Source organism: Hemicordylus capensis, chromosome 3 (genome assembly GCF_027244095.1).
Source record: "Hemicordylus capensis ecotype Gifberg chromosome 3, rHemCap1.1.pri, whole genome shotgun sequence".
Taxonomy (NCBI): Eukaryota; Metazoa; Chordata; class Lepidosauria; order Squamata; family Cordylidae; genus Hemicordylus; species Hemicordylus capensis.
In genome coordinates, this window is record NC_069659.1 from 247,453,119 (window position 1) to 247,467,740 (window position 14,622).

The 14,622-nt window shown below is 43.1% G+C and overlaps 1 protein-coding gene across 7 annotated transcripts in view; it reads left to right on the forward strand.

The window, feature by feature from the left end:
* The first annotated feature begins 1,309 nt into the window (after nt 1-1,309).
* IDE (insulin degrading enzyme) overlaps nt 1,310-14,622 on the forward strand; it is a 109,528-nt gene continuing 96,215 nt past the window's right edge. Inside the window, exon 1 of one of the 7 annotated variants that reach the window (XM_053306780.1) lies at nt 1,310-1,439. Coding sequence is in view for 1 of the 7 variants with exons in the window: in XM_053306775.1 (XP_053162750.1) it covers nt 2,158-2,282 (125 nt within the window). In the remaining 6 variants the exon portion in view is untranslated. Of the gene's footprint in view, nt 1,440-1,683; nt 1,934-1,973; nt 2,283-2,609; nt 2,876-10,114; nt 10,240-14,622 lie in introns of those variants that run through there. The other 6 variants (XM_053306782.1, XM_053306775.1, XM_053306779.1 and 3 more) reach the window with 6 other exon arrangements.

A 14,622-nucleotide genomic window follows, 5' to 3' on the forward strand; every position in this document is an offset into this window, starting at 1 on the left:
GGCAAGTCACATGACTGACTCTCCCAGCCATGCACCTGCCTGGGCTTCCTTCAGTTGTATTTATCCTCCAAAACTGATGTAAGTGTTAAGACCTGGAGCTACCAGAACAGCATGTCTTTCTCTAGTACCATTAAATGACTTGCATCATCCACAATTTACAAAACCTTCTTAAAAATAATTTAGGATTACGTTCTATGGCAGATAGGATATAACTATGCTTTTTGTTACCACTATTCAGCTTCATTTAAGATTTACTTCATGAGCTGAACTTCAGTGAGTGGAGGGCCATTTTAAAATCTTCTCTCTGGGCCCACTCCAACCTTGTCTCTAAGGCTGCAGGCAGGAATCTCTCTCAGCCTTATCTTGGAGAAGCCTGGGAGTGAACTTGGAACCTTCTGCACTTCCAAGAGTGGCTCTATCCCCTAAGGGGACTATCTTACAGTGCTCACACTTCTAGTCTCCCATTCATATGCAACCAGGGTGGAACCTGCTTAGCCAAGGGGACAAGTCATGCTTGCTACTAGACCAAAAATCCTCCCCTAAAGACCAGCTCTCAAAGACAAAATCCTTTTTAGTGTCCCATGCAACTGGCCCATGTTGTGCTGGGCGGCCAAGCGTGATTGTGACCCATGCCAGGTGCTTGAGACAAAGGGGAAAGTGGGAAAGAAATATGTGGGTTTGGAATATGTTAAGTTGCATGTTGAAATGTTTCTGCTAATGCGTATTTACATAGATATACCCGGTTTATATTCTTATATTCTTGTGAGTTCAGTTGCTGTTTGTGCCCTCAAGAATCCAGGTGTGAAAAATACCACATGTGTCATGGCACGTGTGTAGGGGCCAGGGGATGATGCTTAACTTGTATCATGTAGTGGGGAGGGGGCCTCTAAAGGCCTTTTGGTCCAGGCTCCAAAATTACCTAGGTGTACCTCTGGATGCAAGTTGGCTTTGAACCCAACACAGATTTCCTTCTTTTGCCTTGCCTTACCCAGATGGTACTAAACACTCCTCTTTGGACCGACCTTTGCAAATTTCAGTGCTAAAAATCTTATTAAAAACAAAAAGATAAATAAAAACCAGAGATTCTCAGGATTCCGATTAATTTTACGTCCAACACCAATTTCAGCAGCCTTCGTATCGTAGAGCTACTAGGGTCGCTAGCTCCTTGAGGATTTTTCCTCTTCTTGAGGTTACCATGCAACCCGATCCTATGCAAAGTTAGACGCGCCTAAACCAAGTGAAAACAATAGGTGACGCGGTTCAAACCGTGAAGTAGTCGGCTGTTTTCTGCCAACGCTCGTCGTGCCATCATTAGCTAACACAGGCCTGCTGATCGCTTTGTTCTCCGGTGATTAGAAATTGCAGGGTTTGCGTGGCATTCCAATCCTACCAAATTTCAATCCGAAGGAAGCTCAATGGATTTTAATTTTAACTTCTAGGTAAGTGTGCATCGCACAGCCCTCTTCAGGTGGAGCGGCATGTGGGTGCGCTCGCGCACGAATACACAGAGTCACACACACACACACACACACGTGGTGTTCCTCCATCCATGCCCAGCATGGAAGCGCCTCTCTTCCACGCTGCAACCCGATCCTATGCACCTTCTTACTTGAAGGGAAAGCCCCTCCTTGGGCTCGCTCCCAAGTCAGTGTGCATAGGACTGTTGTCTTAATAGCAGACTGCTGTACTGTCGTTCACACCCCACATCGGGAAGAGGGTGGCAGCAACCAGCAGCGGCCTTCACGCCTCTCCCGCGGCGGCGGCAGCAACAGGCACTTCCCTCCCGAGCTCTGCCAAGGTCTTTCCTGCAGCGAGCGCCTCCCGCCGCGCTGCTATCGCAGCCGCCGCCCTCTGTCTCCGCCCGGGCCCCTCGAGCAGGCTCTTCCCCACAGCAACATCACGCGGCGTTGGAGGCGCCTCTCAACACCACCAGGTAGGAATGTGGCGGCGCTGCCAGGCCCCAGTGGTGCTGCGTGGCAGCCGAGGAAGGCTGGAGGGGAGCAGGCAGCTCCTCCTCCTCCCTCTCCCTCCGCTGAGTAGCGAGGGCGAAAATGGCGCCTCCGCTGGCCAGAGGGCTGAGAGTCAGCCTGGGCGGAGGGAGGGGCCGCGAGAAGTAGGCCGGGCTCTGGCACCGGTGGCAGCAGGCAGGGCCGGGATATGCGGCAGCGGCTTCCCCGGCTTCTTCCACTCCTCAGCTGGACTGTGCCCTCCTCCTGCGTCGTCCTCCTCCGGCCTCTTCTAGTTTCGCTGCGACAGCAAAGGCGGCTGCTCTTCCTTCCCGGGTAGGGTTGTGGCGCTTCTCTTCTCCACGCGCTCTGTCGTTTCCCAAAATGGGGGCGGCGGTGGCAGCTGCGGCGGCGGTGTCGTAATAAGTTTGTCCGGTGCCTGGAGTGTGTGTGTGTGTCAGTGCTAGCCCCTCATCTTGTTGTGTAACAAGATTATGACAGGCTTGCAAGGTCTCCTTATTCCTCCTCCCGTTGTGTAACACAGGCCGTAAACCGTGTGATTTGAGTCCTGTTTGGGCTGGCAATTGGTGAATCAGCGGTTATGTTATGTTTGCTGCTGCTATGAGGGGAAAGAAGGCGAACCCTGGTCTTGAGCTGTTTATAGGAGGAGTTTGGGGATAGCAGCAGCAGCAGCGGCGGCCTCTTTGCCCAATACGTAAAAATGACTCTCTCGCCAGATGGAGCGGGTGGGATATTACGAGGGAACTGCCTGCATACTACTGTTCATAGACCCCTGTGGTTCTTCGGAGATTGAATAACTTCTACAGAAGCAGTTGGGAGTAAGCAAGTAATAGATTTACGTCAGCCGCTCCACCAGATCTTCCTCCCCCAGATTATTTTGCTGGGAGTCATATTTTTGTAGGAGGAAGGTAACGTCACCCTGCTCTTAGCCAGGATCAGTTAGTACTGTTTTGCAAAATGGTCGGGGAAGCGAGCTTTCCTTGACACCAAAATAACGTTTAGATATATATGAACGGCTGTTCTATTTTGTAACATCAGAGATAAATGTTCAAAACATATTGTGGCATTGTGTGCAGGTTTTTTTAGATAGTTGTATATTGCTGTTCTATATATGCATTATTTTGATTAAGTTATTTTGTCTATATACACTAATTTCTCCCTCAAATGAAGTGTGACGATTTTATATGAGTTGGCAGTATGAGTTGCTTACCCTGAGGGTTGATGGGAGTATTTCCTCGTACTACATAACATAACAAGCTGATCAAATGCTGGCTGTCTTTTGAAGAGGATTAGGATCTAATGCTTATATGTCTGTCTTGTAGGGCGTAAATGCACAGTTGAGACACCTTTATTAGATAGAAAAACAACAGGCAACTTGTTAGTCTTGCATTATGTGTGTGAGTGAATGCTCTGGAAATCTTTCAGAGTTATTCCAGGGGAAACTGAAGAGAAAGATTTCACTTTGAACGTCTACAGAACTATCAATTTTGATACTTCAGCATTGTTGAATTTCACACTGTTTTTCCTTCTTGATTTCCGTCTACTTAATAATTGTGTATCTAGAACTTGGATGTATGCCATAACTAATTGCAGTAGCATTTGGTTTATTCTCAGAATTCATACCAGAATGCAAATGAGACAATTGGTGAAAATATTTTTAAAATTATAGAAAAATTGGACCTTGAGATAGTCTCTAGAGTACTTGTTTGCTAACAGAATGTTCCATACTCCTAAAACAAAATATGAATAGTAAACAGAACAGAAAGGGGCTGAACAAGTGTGTGCAAGGCTTTGACGATGAGGCTTGGCTGGATCTGTTAAGAGTATAGAAGAGAATTTAAAGCTGCAGTTCTGTGCATATGATACCCTATGGAATTCTGCCAGAGGTGCACCTAGGTAATTTTGGAGCCTGGACCTAAAGGCCTTTGGAAGTGGTCCTTCCCCCCACTGGAGGCTCCCCCCTGCAAGTTAAGCATCACCACCCACCCCAGACTTACTTCCAAGTAGACATACATAAAATCAGATCCACAAGTTTCCAGTGTATGTGTCATGTAGTCAGAAAGTTTAAAACTTCAGATATATTAGTGAGAAGTAAACATTTTCAGGTGTGATGATCATTTACAATAGAGTATGATAGGTTCCATTCAGAATATATTTCTGATTAGAATTCGCCACAGGTGGTAACTTGATCCTGTGTAGAGCTAAGAGTTGCCATTAATGTAGTTAAGTTTAACTTTAACTCCAACTCTAAAACAGCACTTATTTGACTTAGATGAAGGAACTTGTGTCTTTTAACTGCTGCTCTTTGTCAGCTAGACCAGAATCTTGCTAACTTTGCTTGCAGCTTGTTGGAATACTGTAGGCCTCATTCAGTGATGGTGACAAACATCTGTCCATTTGAATGTGAAAACCTTGGCAATGTGAAATGCAAAGATGAGGCAAGTCCAAAGATGAGAGGTATGGCACTACCTGAATTTTTTTTTTTTAAGCTTGAAAGAAGTACTTGAATCTCATGTTAAGCTGGAAAGGTCAAATTGGGAGCAGAAATAATGCAACAGTCTTCCAGGTTTATGAAATGTAAATATGTTTTGCATGACTGGTGGAGCTATCCAAAACATGATTATGTTTTCAAAAGGTTTGCCAATTTAAAAATGACTTTTAAAAATAGTGAAAATGAGCTGGCAACACCTTGGCTTCCCCACTCCTCCCCTGGCCCTCATTCTTCTATCTCTACATGTCTTTATATATTACTGGGCAGGCTGAAAGTGTCTCTAGAATCCAGCGCAGGTTATTTCAAGACTGCAGCTGAATGCTGTGATAATGTAGATCTACTGCATCTTATCAATGGCACATTCTCTAAGCCCATTCATGAAATGTTGTGAATAATATCACAATGCCTAAAGCAGAAATCCATCAGGTGCATCTGTAGCAAGTGATTGTGGAAGCTGTACCTGTTGAATTTTTGCCTGGACACTTATTATAGTAGGTGGTATTTGGGGGGAGTGCTGCTGTACTCAATAAGTAAATCGATAAGTATATCTTTAGCAAGTGCAGATGTTGCTTTTCTGACTAGATACATTCCTTCCTAGCCCAATATGCTGAAAGACCAAGGCAATGTATGGGTGTATGAAGCCTAATTTGTAAAGCCAGCATAATAGTTGAATAAACAAAGTCCTTGCTCTTTACATGGCAAACAAGTTAAGGTGACCATCCAGACTTCCAGTTTCCACACTTTTTGAAGCATAATAAAAATGTTAATCACCTTAACTCTCACCTTAAACTGATATATGTGTGTACAAATCAGAAGTAGGTCTGTTGCCCACTTGCACAATCTTAGTTGATGAATCACATGAAGATGTATTAGTTAGTCATTAATTGAACTAATTAGTCTACCAGTATTGCAGCCCTAATCAGAAGAGCAATACTGTAGATAGTCAATATTTCTTAGTTTCTTGGAGCATTGGATTGTGGATGTCCAGACACAACTAATATCAACTAATATTGATGCAATCAAAAGAAAGAGGTAATCCACCTAGTCTCCCACCCTGTACTGGTATGTCTTTGATCCCTTTGCTCATTTGTTTTTTGTTATTAACAGGAAATATTGTTAGATCCAGAGGAAAGGGTTTTAGCTCACTTTTCTTACCCCCGCCACTCCAAAATAACTGGGGCTATGGTTTACAAGAGGGTATGCTTACAAGTGCATCTCCATTGAGCTGTCACAGAGAATGAAATAATATATCACTTCATCCCTCCCATTTGCTTCATTAGATGAGATTCTCATATAGTAAATGTCAAAATAGTAAGAGTTATAAGACCTAGTCATACATTACATAAAATATGCAGTACTTGTGTACAGCATCTAAAACAGGGCTGGAAATCCTGTCTCGGGACCATCACTCATCCTCATGTCTACAGCGCTCATGGATATGCCAGTCTTAATCTGAAGAAGCGATCACCAACTAGGGTAGGACTTAAGGCCCCATTTTGGACGCCGCATTATTTAATATATTTATTTGATTTCTATACCGCCCTTCCAAAAATGGCTCAGGGTGGTTTACACAGAATAATAACAAATAAATAAGATGGATCCCTGTCCCCAAAGGGCTCACAATCTAAAAAGAAACACAAGACAGACACCAGCAACAGTCACTGGAGGTACTGTGCTATGGGTGGAGAGGGCCAGTTGCTCTCCCCCTGCTATATAAAGAGAATCACCATGTTCAAAGGTGCCTCTTTGTCAAGTTAGCAGGGGTTAGTACTTTTTAAAAAACACTGTGAGGTGGAACATGGCGAAGTTCTTCAGGGAGGACGTTCTAAAGCCAAGGGGCCACAACTGAAATTTGATTGCATCTATGCATGCTTCAGTAGCACATCAGAACCTTGAGGCAGGAATATGTGGCAACCCAGTAGCAGCCTCTGGGACCAGCTGCACTGAATACTTTGCCTGGGGTTTATCCAACAGACCACTAAAGGTTCAGATCACATCACAGTACTCTACCATCCATTTACTTGTCAAGCAAAGCATAGAACTCAGTTGGTGTATTTCTGATTAATTTTATTCTCCAAAATATCAACATTAAAACACATTTGAACATTTAAATCTCTAGTTAAGAAACCTCGGTAAGCAGAGTTATAAATCTGCAGAGAGATCAGAGAAGCAGCTTTGAAACATGCGAACTCTCTCATTCATCATGAAAATAATAACTTCCCAGTCCCAGAGGGCCATTTTAACTATTAATGAGTATTAGCTATTCATTTCTTCTTAAAATAAAGGATTTTCTCACACAATTTCTATGATTAATGTTTCATCTGAATGAATCACAAGTGGGTGACATTGGGGGGGGGGAAAGCTGCATTAATTTTGTAACTCCACGTAAGAAGTCAAGTCATGTGCAAGAAAGGAGGACTATATCAAGACTATATGAAGGATCCTTGCAAGTGTCTGTCCACATTGCAAAAGGAGTTACAAGTAAGGTTTCAAACACACTGCAGCTCTATTCAGATGTTACATAAAAGATGCTGTACTTTTTTTATTTTTTTATTTTTTATTAAAAATGAATGTAAAAGTACCTTTAGCCCCTTCGGGGGCTTCCTGTATGCCGTAGGGTGGGGGGTCCACGAGGGTTCCCCTACCCCCCGCTGGCCTCTGAAATCACCACTGCGGCCTGGGAGACTGATCATTTTTGGCCCGTTCGGGCCTCTGTAGTTCGGCCCTCTGCCATGCTGCCGTGCATGCGCAAATGATCTCTGCGAGGCCGTGGGCCATGCCAGGCCTTGCAGAGGCCATTTACACATGTGCGCCGGCGGCCAAAATGGCCACTGCCACTTAATACAGCGGCCTGAACAGGCCAAAAATGATCAGTCTCCCGGGCTGTGGCGGTGATTTCAGAGGCCGAGGGGGGAGGGAAGGGGACCAACGTGGATACACCCCCCCCCGTGGCAGACAGAAAGCCCCTCGAAGGGGCTAAAGGTACTTTTACATTCATTTTAAAAATGGTTTTTTTAAAAAATCCGCGAACTGTCTGGACCCGGGGGGGGGTTTCCGATTGGGGCCAGACTGGACTTGGCCCAGCTGGTTCCATGTACACCCCTACAGCCAGTCCTTATCTGCTCCTTCACTGCTCCACTGTATTTTCTGATGCACCTGCACATGGCTGTGGCACAGCACCCAGCAGCCTGCGGTCAGTGGCAGGGCACACATGGACGCAGCTGTATGTGGACTTCTGAGCTGCACATCGCTCCACCCGGAAATGCAGCAGGGCAGATAAGGACTAGCTGTACTTGTGCTTAAAGGTACTGCTCCCTGCCCTGCCTAAAAGATTTGTGTACATCTCTACTTCAGGGGAGCATGTAATGATCCCTTTGGATTGTATTCACATGCCCCTTCCATTCCATAATGCCAACACATGTATCATAGCACTTGAATTATATTTTCTAGCTTATTTATTTATGTGGTTTGTTCTATAAGGAACTGGATGTTGTTGATTTCAGATTAGGAGCATAGGAAGCTGCCATATACTGAGTCAGACCATTGGTCTACCTAGCTTAGTATTGTCTACACCAGGCCTACTCAACTCTGGCCCTCCTGCAGATAATGGCCTACAACTCCCATAATTCCTGGCTATTGGCCATTGTGGCTGGGGGTTATGGGAATTGTAGTCCAAAAACAGCTGGGGTGGGCCTAAGTTGAGCAGGCTTGGTCTACACAGACTGGCAGCGGCTTCTCCAAGGTTGCAGGAAGGAATCTCTCTCAGCCCTATCTTGGAGGTGCCAGGGGAGGGAACTTGGAACCTTCTGCTCTTCCCAGAGTGGCTCTATTACCTCAGGGGAATATCTTACAGGGCTCACACTTCTAGTCTCCCAATCATTTGTAACCAGGGTGGAACCTGCTTAGCTAAAGGGGACAAGTCATACTTGCTACCACAAGACCAGCTCTCCTCCAGCTCTCCTCTAAAACAAATTGGGATTTGTTTTGATGACAAATGTGTGCATAGTGCTAAAAACAAAAAACAAAGTCAACATGAAATAATATTGGCATTTTTTCTAGTTGAACCAACTGGAGCAAAAGTAAAAAGTGTGCCTCCTTCAAACCATATCATTGGGATGGAAACAGACCCCAATGTATTGTAAGTGGCTGGAGTCCTGTCAATCACAGTTAGAGCTGCCATATGGGACACTTCTAAGGGCTAAACTCCACATTAGGTTTAATGCACAGTTTGGCCCTATGTGTGCTTTATGGTTTGTTTTAAGTGAAAAAGCAGCGTTTTGGAAGGGTAGCAACTCCTGAGGCTGCAGCCTCTGCTTCTGAAATACATCCAAGATTGAAGTCATCTGAAAAATAGTGAACAAGCTATTGAAAGATCAGGAAACTCTTGACACCTCTGTCTTGTTCTTGATAAGAGATCAGGTGAACAATTATAGTGGTTATATCTGGTAGGTGGAATTCATAATTCCATAGAGAAACAGCATAACCTTTGAATGACATAAGACAGTCAGCAAAGAATGCAGCTGAATCATCCCAGAGTTCCTGTTTGTGTTGATAAGAGATAGTAATCTCTGAATCTTCGTTGTGCAAATCATCACTGCGTGTGCTGCGGTAAACTAAACCTTTCAGTTCTGCTCTTGTAAACACCTGTGCTCTGCCTTATTCTCTCATGGCAGTGTGCATTTCTGCCTCTGCATTGTTGCATTATAGACGGCAGGAAAGAACACATTTTCAACATTGTCATGCATTTTTCCTTGTGTCTGCAGTGCACATTATCCTTCTGCTTATACCACAGTGCCATTTCTTTGCTCCTCAAAATATGTCAGCCCTGACCCAGAAGGATCCCCAGGACGGCTTACATCAGATAATACAATAGCATGTTGTTGCTTCTACCACCCCCACCACCCCGGTCTATGGCATATCCCGCCTTCCATCCAGGCCTGCAGCTCTCCTCTCTTTATTGTCCAAAGGCAGAAAGGGAAGGGCTAGATCAGTCTTGCTCATTTTTAGTCCTCCTGAAGATGTTGGCCTACAACTCCCACAATCCCTGGCTATTGGCTACTGTGGCTGGGGATTATGGGAGTAGTAGTCCAAAAACAGCAGGGGGTGGGGCTAAATTGAGCAGGCCTGGGCTAGATGCAGCAACTGGCCACCACATCAGCTGCTGCAGTTTGGCAGCAAGGGGTCAAACTATTAAATTCTTTGGCTCATTTCCAGTTCAGATTCAGCTGCTACTGAAGTTAGTCCAGTTTGTTTATGGTTCATGCCAGTAAACCAGCTTGGCACATATAACCAGCTGGCTCCAGTTCACATGAAAAAAAATTAAATATTGCATTTTTTGAAAAATGATCATTTGTACAGTGGGGTGGAACAAGCTAATAGGTCAAAATAGGTGTAATAACTAGGTATAAGCAATAAGTACTATGAAGTAGGCATGAAACAAAAAAAATCCAAATACTTAGCAAATAAATGCTTTATTAGTACTGTTAAATTTTAACTGTGCAATCAGAGATGTGTAAAGGTGAAGAAGCAACCAAATCAGTTTTAAAGAGGAAAGAAAGGATTTTCTCCCTCAAAGTAGGAGGTCACAACTCACAAAGGGTTAACTTCCACTCCTTGCTCCCAATAGACAGGAAATCTCAGGTGTTTTTCAAGTAGCTGAAGTCCGTCCCCCTTCTCCCAGCATGCTCAGGTGTGATTCCCAGTTCCTCCCTGTCTTCGTTCCTGATCAGACATACACCTGGGCTCCTGCCCAAATTCTAATCTGCATTCATCCTTCTACCGGTAAGCCTTTCCCCTTTCTACAACTGGGCATGGGCAGCTAGCAACCTGTTACTAATTAATTTCTTAAGATTATGTATTTTTCAATTGATTTAATAAAAGTAGGAAAAGAAATAATTATGAATCTTAGGCCTCTTGAATACAGATGAATCTTAGGCCTATTGTATTTTCAATGTACTTGACTTGCTTTGTGTTGTGTGCACTATTACAATTGGTTATTTCTGTTGAGTCTCACTAACAAAACATCCTGCAAGATTGCCTCTTTCATATTGTATCTTTGTGGTGACTCTATGGATTTTAAACTTGAAATTAGGAAGCAGAAACACCCAGAGCCATCCCAGAAGTGGAGTGCCCTCTGCAAAGAGCCTTCACTCACATTGCCTGGGCTGGGGGCTCCTTCAGGATTTCTGGGCCTTAGGAGAGCCTGCCCACTCACCTTTCTGATTCTTAGCACCTGTATTAGGCTGTTGCACTCACTGTGTGTGCACTCTGCTCTGTCTAGGAGCCTGAAAGCCTAGCCACCACAGATGCATTAACACCTACAGAGGCTGACTAAATACTGTAGCACTGGGGTGGTAATCTGTAATGCCCAGCAACAGGGATGTAGGGTGACAATTCAAATTGGTGGTGCACCAGAAAATCATCTGCCATTTGGCTCAGAAACAATAATTTTGAGAGGTTGCACCCATTTGGTACCTGCAATTCCTGTTGTTCAAACTGAAAATATTGATGTCTAATTATGCTTCATTCTCACAATATCAACTTATTTTCCTTCTCTTATTACTAGACATCTAAACTTTGCTGCTTTTTTGAATCAATTTCTTCATTGTATTTCCCTGACTCTGCTCCTCACCTGTGTAGATAATAAATTAAAACAAAACAAAACAAAACCCCACAAACACGCTTTTTATGATGTTTGAGACCAGTTTACAAAAGCTATCTAAAACACATGAAAGATAGTGGGTGATATACCACATGAGGGTGTGTCAGCCCAGTAATGTTGTGAACAAACAAGTTGTGCAATGGTGCTAATTATGCACATGTCACACAAGAGTAAACCCATAATTTTCAATGGGCCTACTTATGTGTAATGTCATTTGAGCATTTGCACAACTTGTGTACATGCAGTGTTACAGGGCTGATGTACCCTTGCATGGTATGTCAACCCCCGTGTCACGTTTCAAGACCAACTTGGCACTTATGTTTTAAATTGTTTCCCATTACAACAAACTGCTATGAAGAAATGGCTAATAGTTGATGGGAAGAGGTGCAATTGGTGGGAAGAAGGCTCACTCCTTGCCTTTCCAGATTCTTCTTTGGGAACTTGAAACCAATACATCCTTGATATCCCCCTAAATTCCCCAGTAAGGAGGTATCTTGCGGTTTGTTCATTAGGAATCAGTGGCCTCCAGTCTTCCCATCTGAGGACATAGCCTGCATCTCTTTGTATTTCCAGTTTCATGGGAAACTGTGTGAAGTATCCATGGATGCCGTTGAGGTATCCCTGTGTCCATACAACTGTACTAAATTTGGTTTAAAGCAGTTAGGAAGTTCACAGCTCACTTGCGCCTCAAAACATTTGCGCATCTGCCATCTTGAATTAGGGTGGATGACATCACCACATGTGATCACTGTAAGGTATTCCCCTTAGGGGATGGGGCCTCAGTTCAGTGGCAGAGCAACTGCATGCTTTCGTGCAGAAGGTTCCAAGTTTCATCCATGGCATCTCCAAGATAGGGCTGAGAGAGACTCCTGCCTGCAGCCTTGGAGGTATCGCTGTCAGTCTGTGTAGAAAATACTGAGCTAGGTGGACAAAGAGTCTGACTAGGTATAAGGCAGCTTCCTATGTTCCTATCACAAACTACGCTGTTGAGGTGTCCCTGCAACTGTACAAAATTTGGTTCAAATTGGTCCAAGCATTACGAAGTTGATAGAGGGGGATGCAGGCACAGGGACAGAAAGTTGGGTGATCTCTAAGCTTACTTTCCTTAAAGAAGGTAGGCTTAAAAAAATATTACAAGTTTAGGAATAAGAATCATGGGTAGACCAGGCATATTAGAAAGTAAAACATGCAAATTAGCTTATGGCCATACAGGTCTAATGTCCAGGAACAGTTACAGGTTACAGTCTTTCAAACTGGCTGGCTGTAGTCCACCAGAAGGAGAAGGATGTGACATCACCAAACCAAGTTATAGTAGGTGGTACCGAAGTTATCCTTACAACCAATTGTAGATGACATCCCTCAGATTCACAAAGCTAGGGACAGAGTCCTGGGAGGCAGTCAACCACATTGGTGGCTTAACTGATGGCCATGGCCATTGGGTCTCTGGGTTTCCTGCTTAGACCCCTGAAATAAAAGTCAACACTGGTTGGCCCTGGCAAGCTGAAAGAATAACAAAGATCTGGCTCTATCCCTGTGTGGTTTTGCAGGTGGTACTATTTAAGCAAATGGGAGGCAGCAGCAGGAGGACAGAATGCAGAGTAGCTACCAGGAATGTTAGTGCACAGTAACTAGAAGATTGAGGTTGGTGCACAGCAACAGTGTCTTCTTTCATTAGGTACAAACTCCTAGGTTTGTCATCTCCTCCTTCCCCATAAAGATTTGTCGTCTTGCTTATTCATTTGACTAGATCCAATTTCTCTCTGCTTTCTGCTACTCTTTCTCTCTCCTTCCTGACTTTCTGTAACCTTATTTTTTGTTTTCCTGCCCCAATACAGCTACACCAGTAGAAACAGAAAGTAATGCTTACCACTCTTGATATATCTTCATAATCCTTCCCATTCTTCAGGGACTTTTTTTGACTCAAATTCATTAATTAAATATGATAGAGATTTCTGTATTGGAAGCATTTCCCAAAAGTTAAAGCTTTCAAACAGTTTTAATCAGGGTGGATTTGATTTAAATCAAACTGATTTAAATCATGATTTAAATCACTAACAGGGTGGATAAAAATTAAAAAAATCCGATTTAAATTAAAAAAATTGATTTAAATAAAAAAAATCAGATTTTTTTATTTAAATCGGATTTTTTGATTTAAATTGAATTTTTTTAATTTAAATTGGATTTTTTTAATTTTTATCCACCCTGCTAGTGATTTAAATCGTGATTTAAATCGTGATTTAAATCAGTTTGATTTAAATCAGATCCACCCTGGTTTTAATTGTTACAGCAAGTAATTTACAGGAAGATAGTTTCATTTCAGTTTACTAGGTGATGCTGATTACTAAACATAGTCATTGACTTCCAGGCACCAAATTTAATATAGCCCTAATTCTATAAATTACAGAGTTCTTTAAATGACAGAGGATTGAGTGATGATGTCACTTCGGGTGAAGTCTGAATCTGTAACAGTGGAGGAAGAGTGTGGTAGATGTATTTCAGGGACAGTGGAACTCTATGGTGGTGTTTCACTATGAATAGTATCAAAATGAGCCTTTAAATATGTAACATCTTAGCAGTTTTAACAGATTTGTATTTGAGATTAGTCTCACTACTGGGAAAGAGATTAGTTGTTGGCTGATGCACTTCAAATGTCACTATTACTTTAAGAAGGATGTCATAATCCCATCCCTCTTCCTTACTCTCTGCCCTTAAGAGTCCTTTTCAAGAGCAACTGGGAATGTGAATAGCAGCAAAGGATACACCAAAAACCATGCGAGGGAATGGAATCTGGAATGAAATTAATCTAATTTCATATCTGTCTTAACCTGTAGTGAGTTTTCATGGAATTCTTCAAAGTTCTGAATGCTGTCCATTATAGAAGAGGTGAGATATCCCACTGCTCTGATCTCCACTTGATGGAAATTGTGCAACTGATGGCTTTTCACTAGAGCCATGGGCTTCTGAGACTATCTTTGACTATGTGAAGCATAGGAATAGCTGACACTGCAGCAATTTGACTCCTGTTCTACACGTCTAGCATATTGTTTTGCCAAACACTGTTTGTTACAGGTTTTATGACTTTTTCATTTAGGAACAATCTTGTGGGTTGAAAGGTATATGTTGTCAATTGTTTTGGTGTGGCCAAACTTAATTCTAGAGCAATTAAAAGAACATCATTCTGGTTGCTTGTTGTTCTTGTCTTGGAGCCTGCTCCACTTCTATCTTCTGCTTTCAGTTCCGTTTCTGCTCCAGTATTTATTTAAGACATCCATATACCACATATACCAAACTCAACATTGCTTATATTAAAACAACAACCAGTATTTAAAATATGAAAACGCAATTGTGATGGATATAGGAGCTGGTGAGTGAGTGTGTGGGGGTTACCCTAGTAAACAGGCACGAAGGTTCAGAGGGGGAGGGATTGAAAATAAAGGCAGTTGAGACAGAGAGAAGAGAGAGAGTTGGATTTAGTTGTTTGGGAGTAGGAGGTGTGTTGGGCT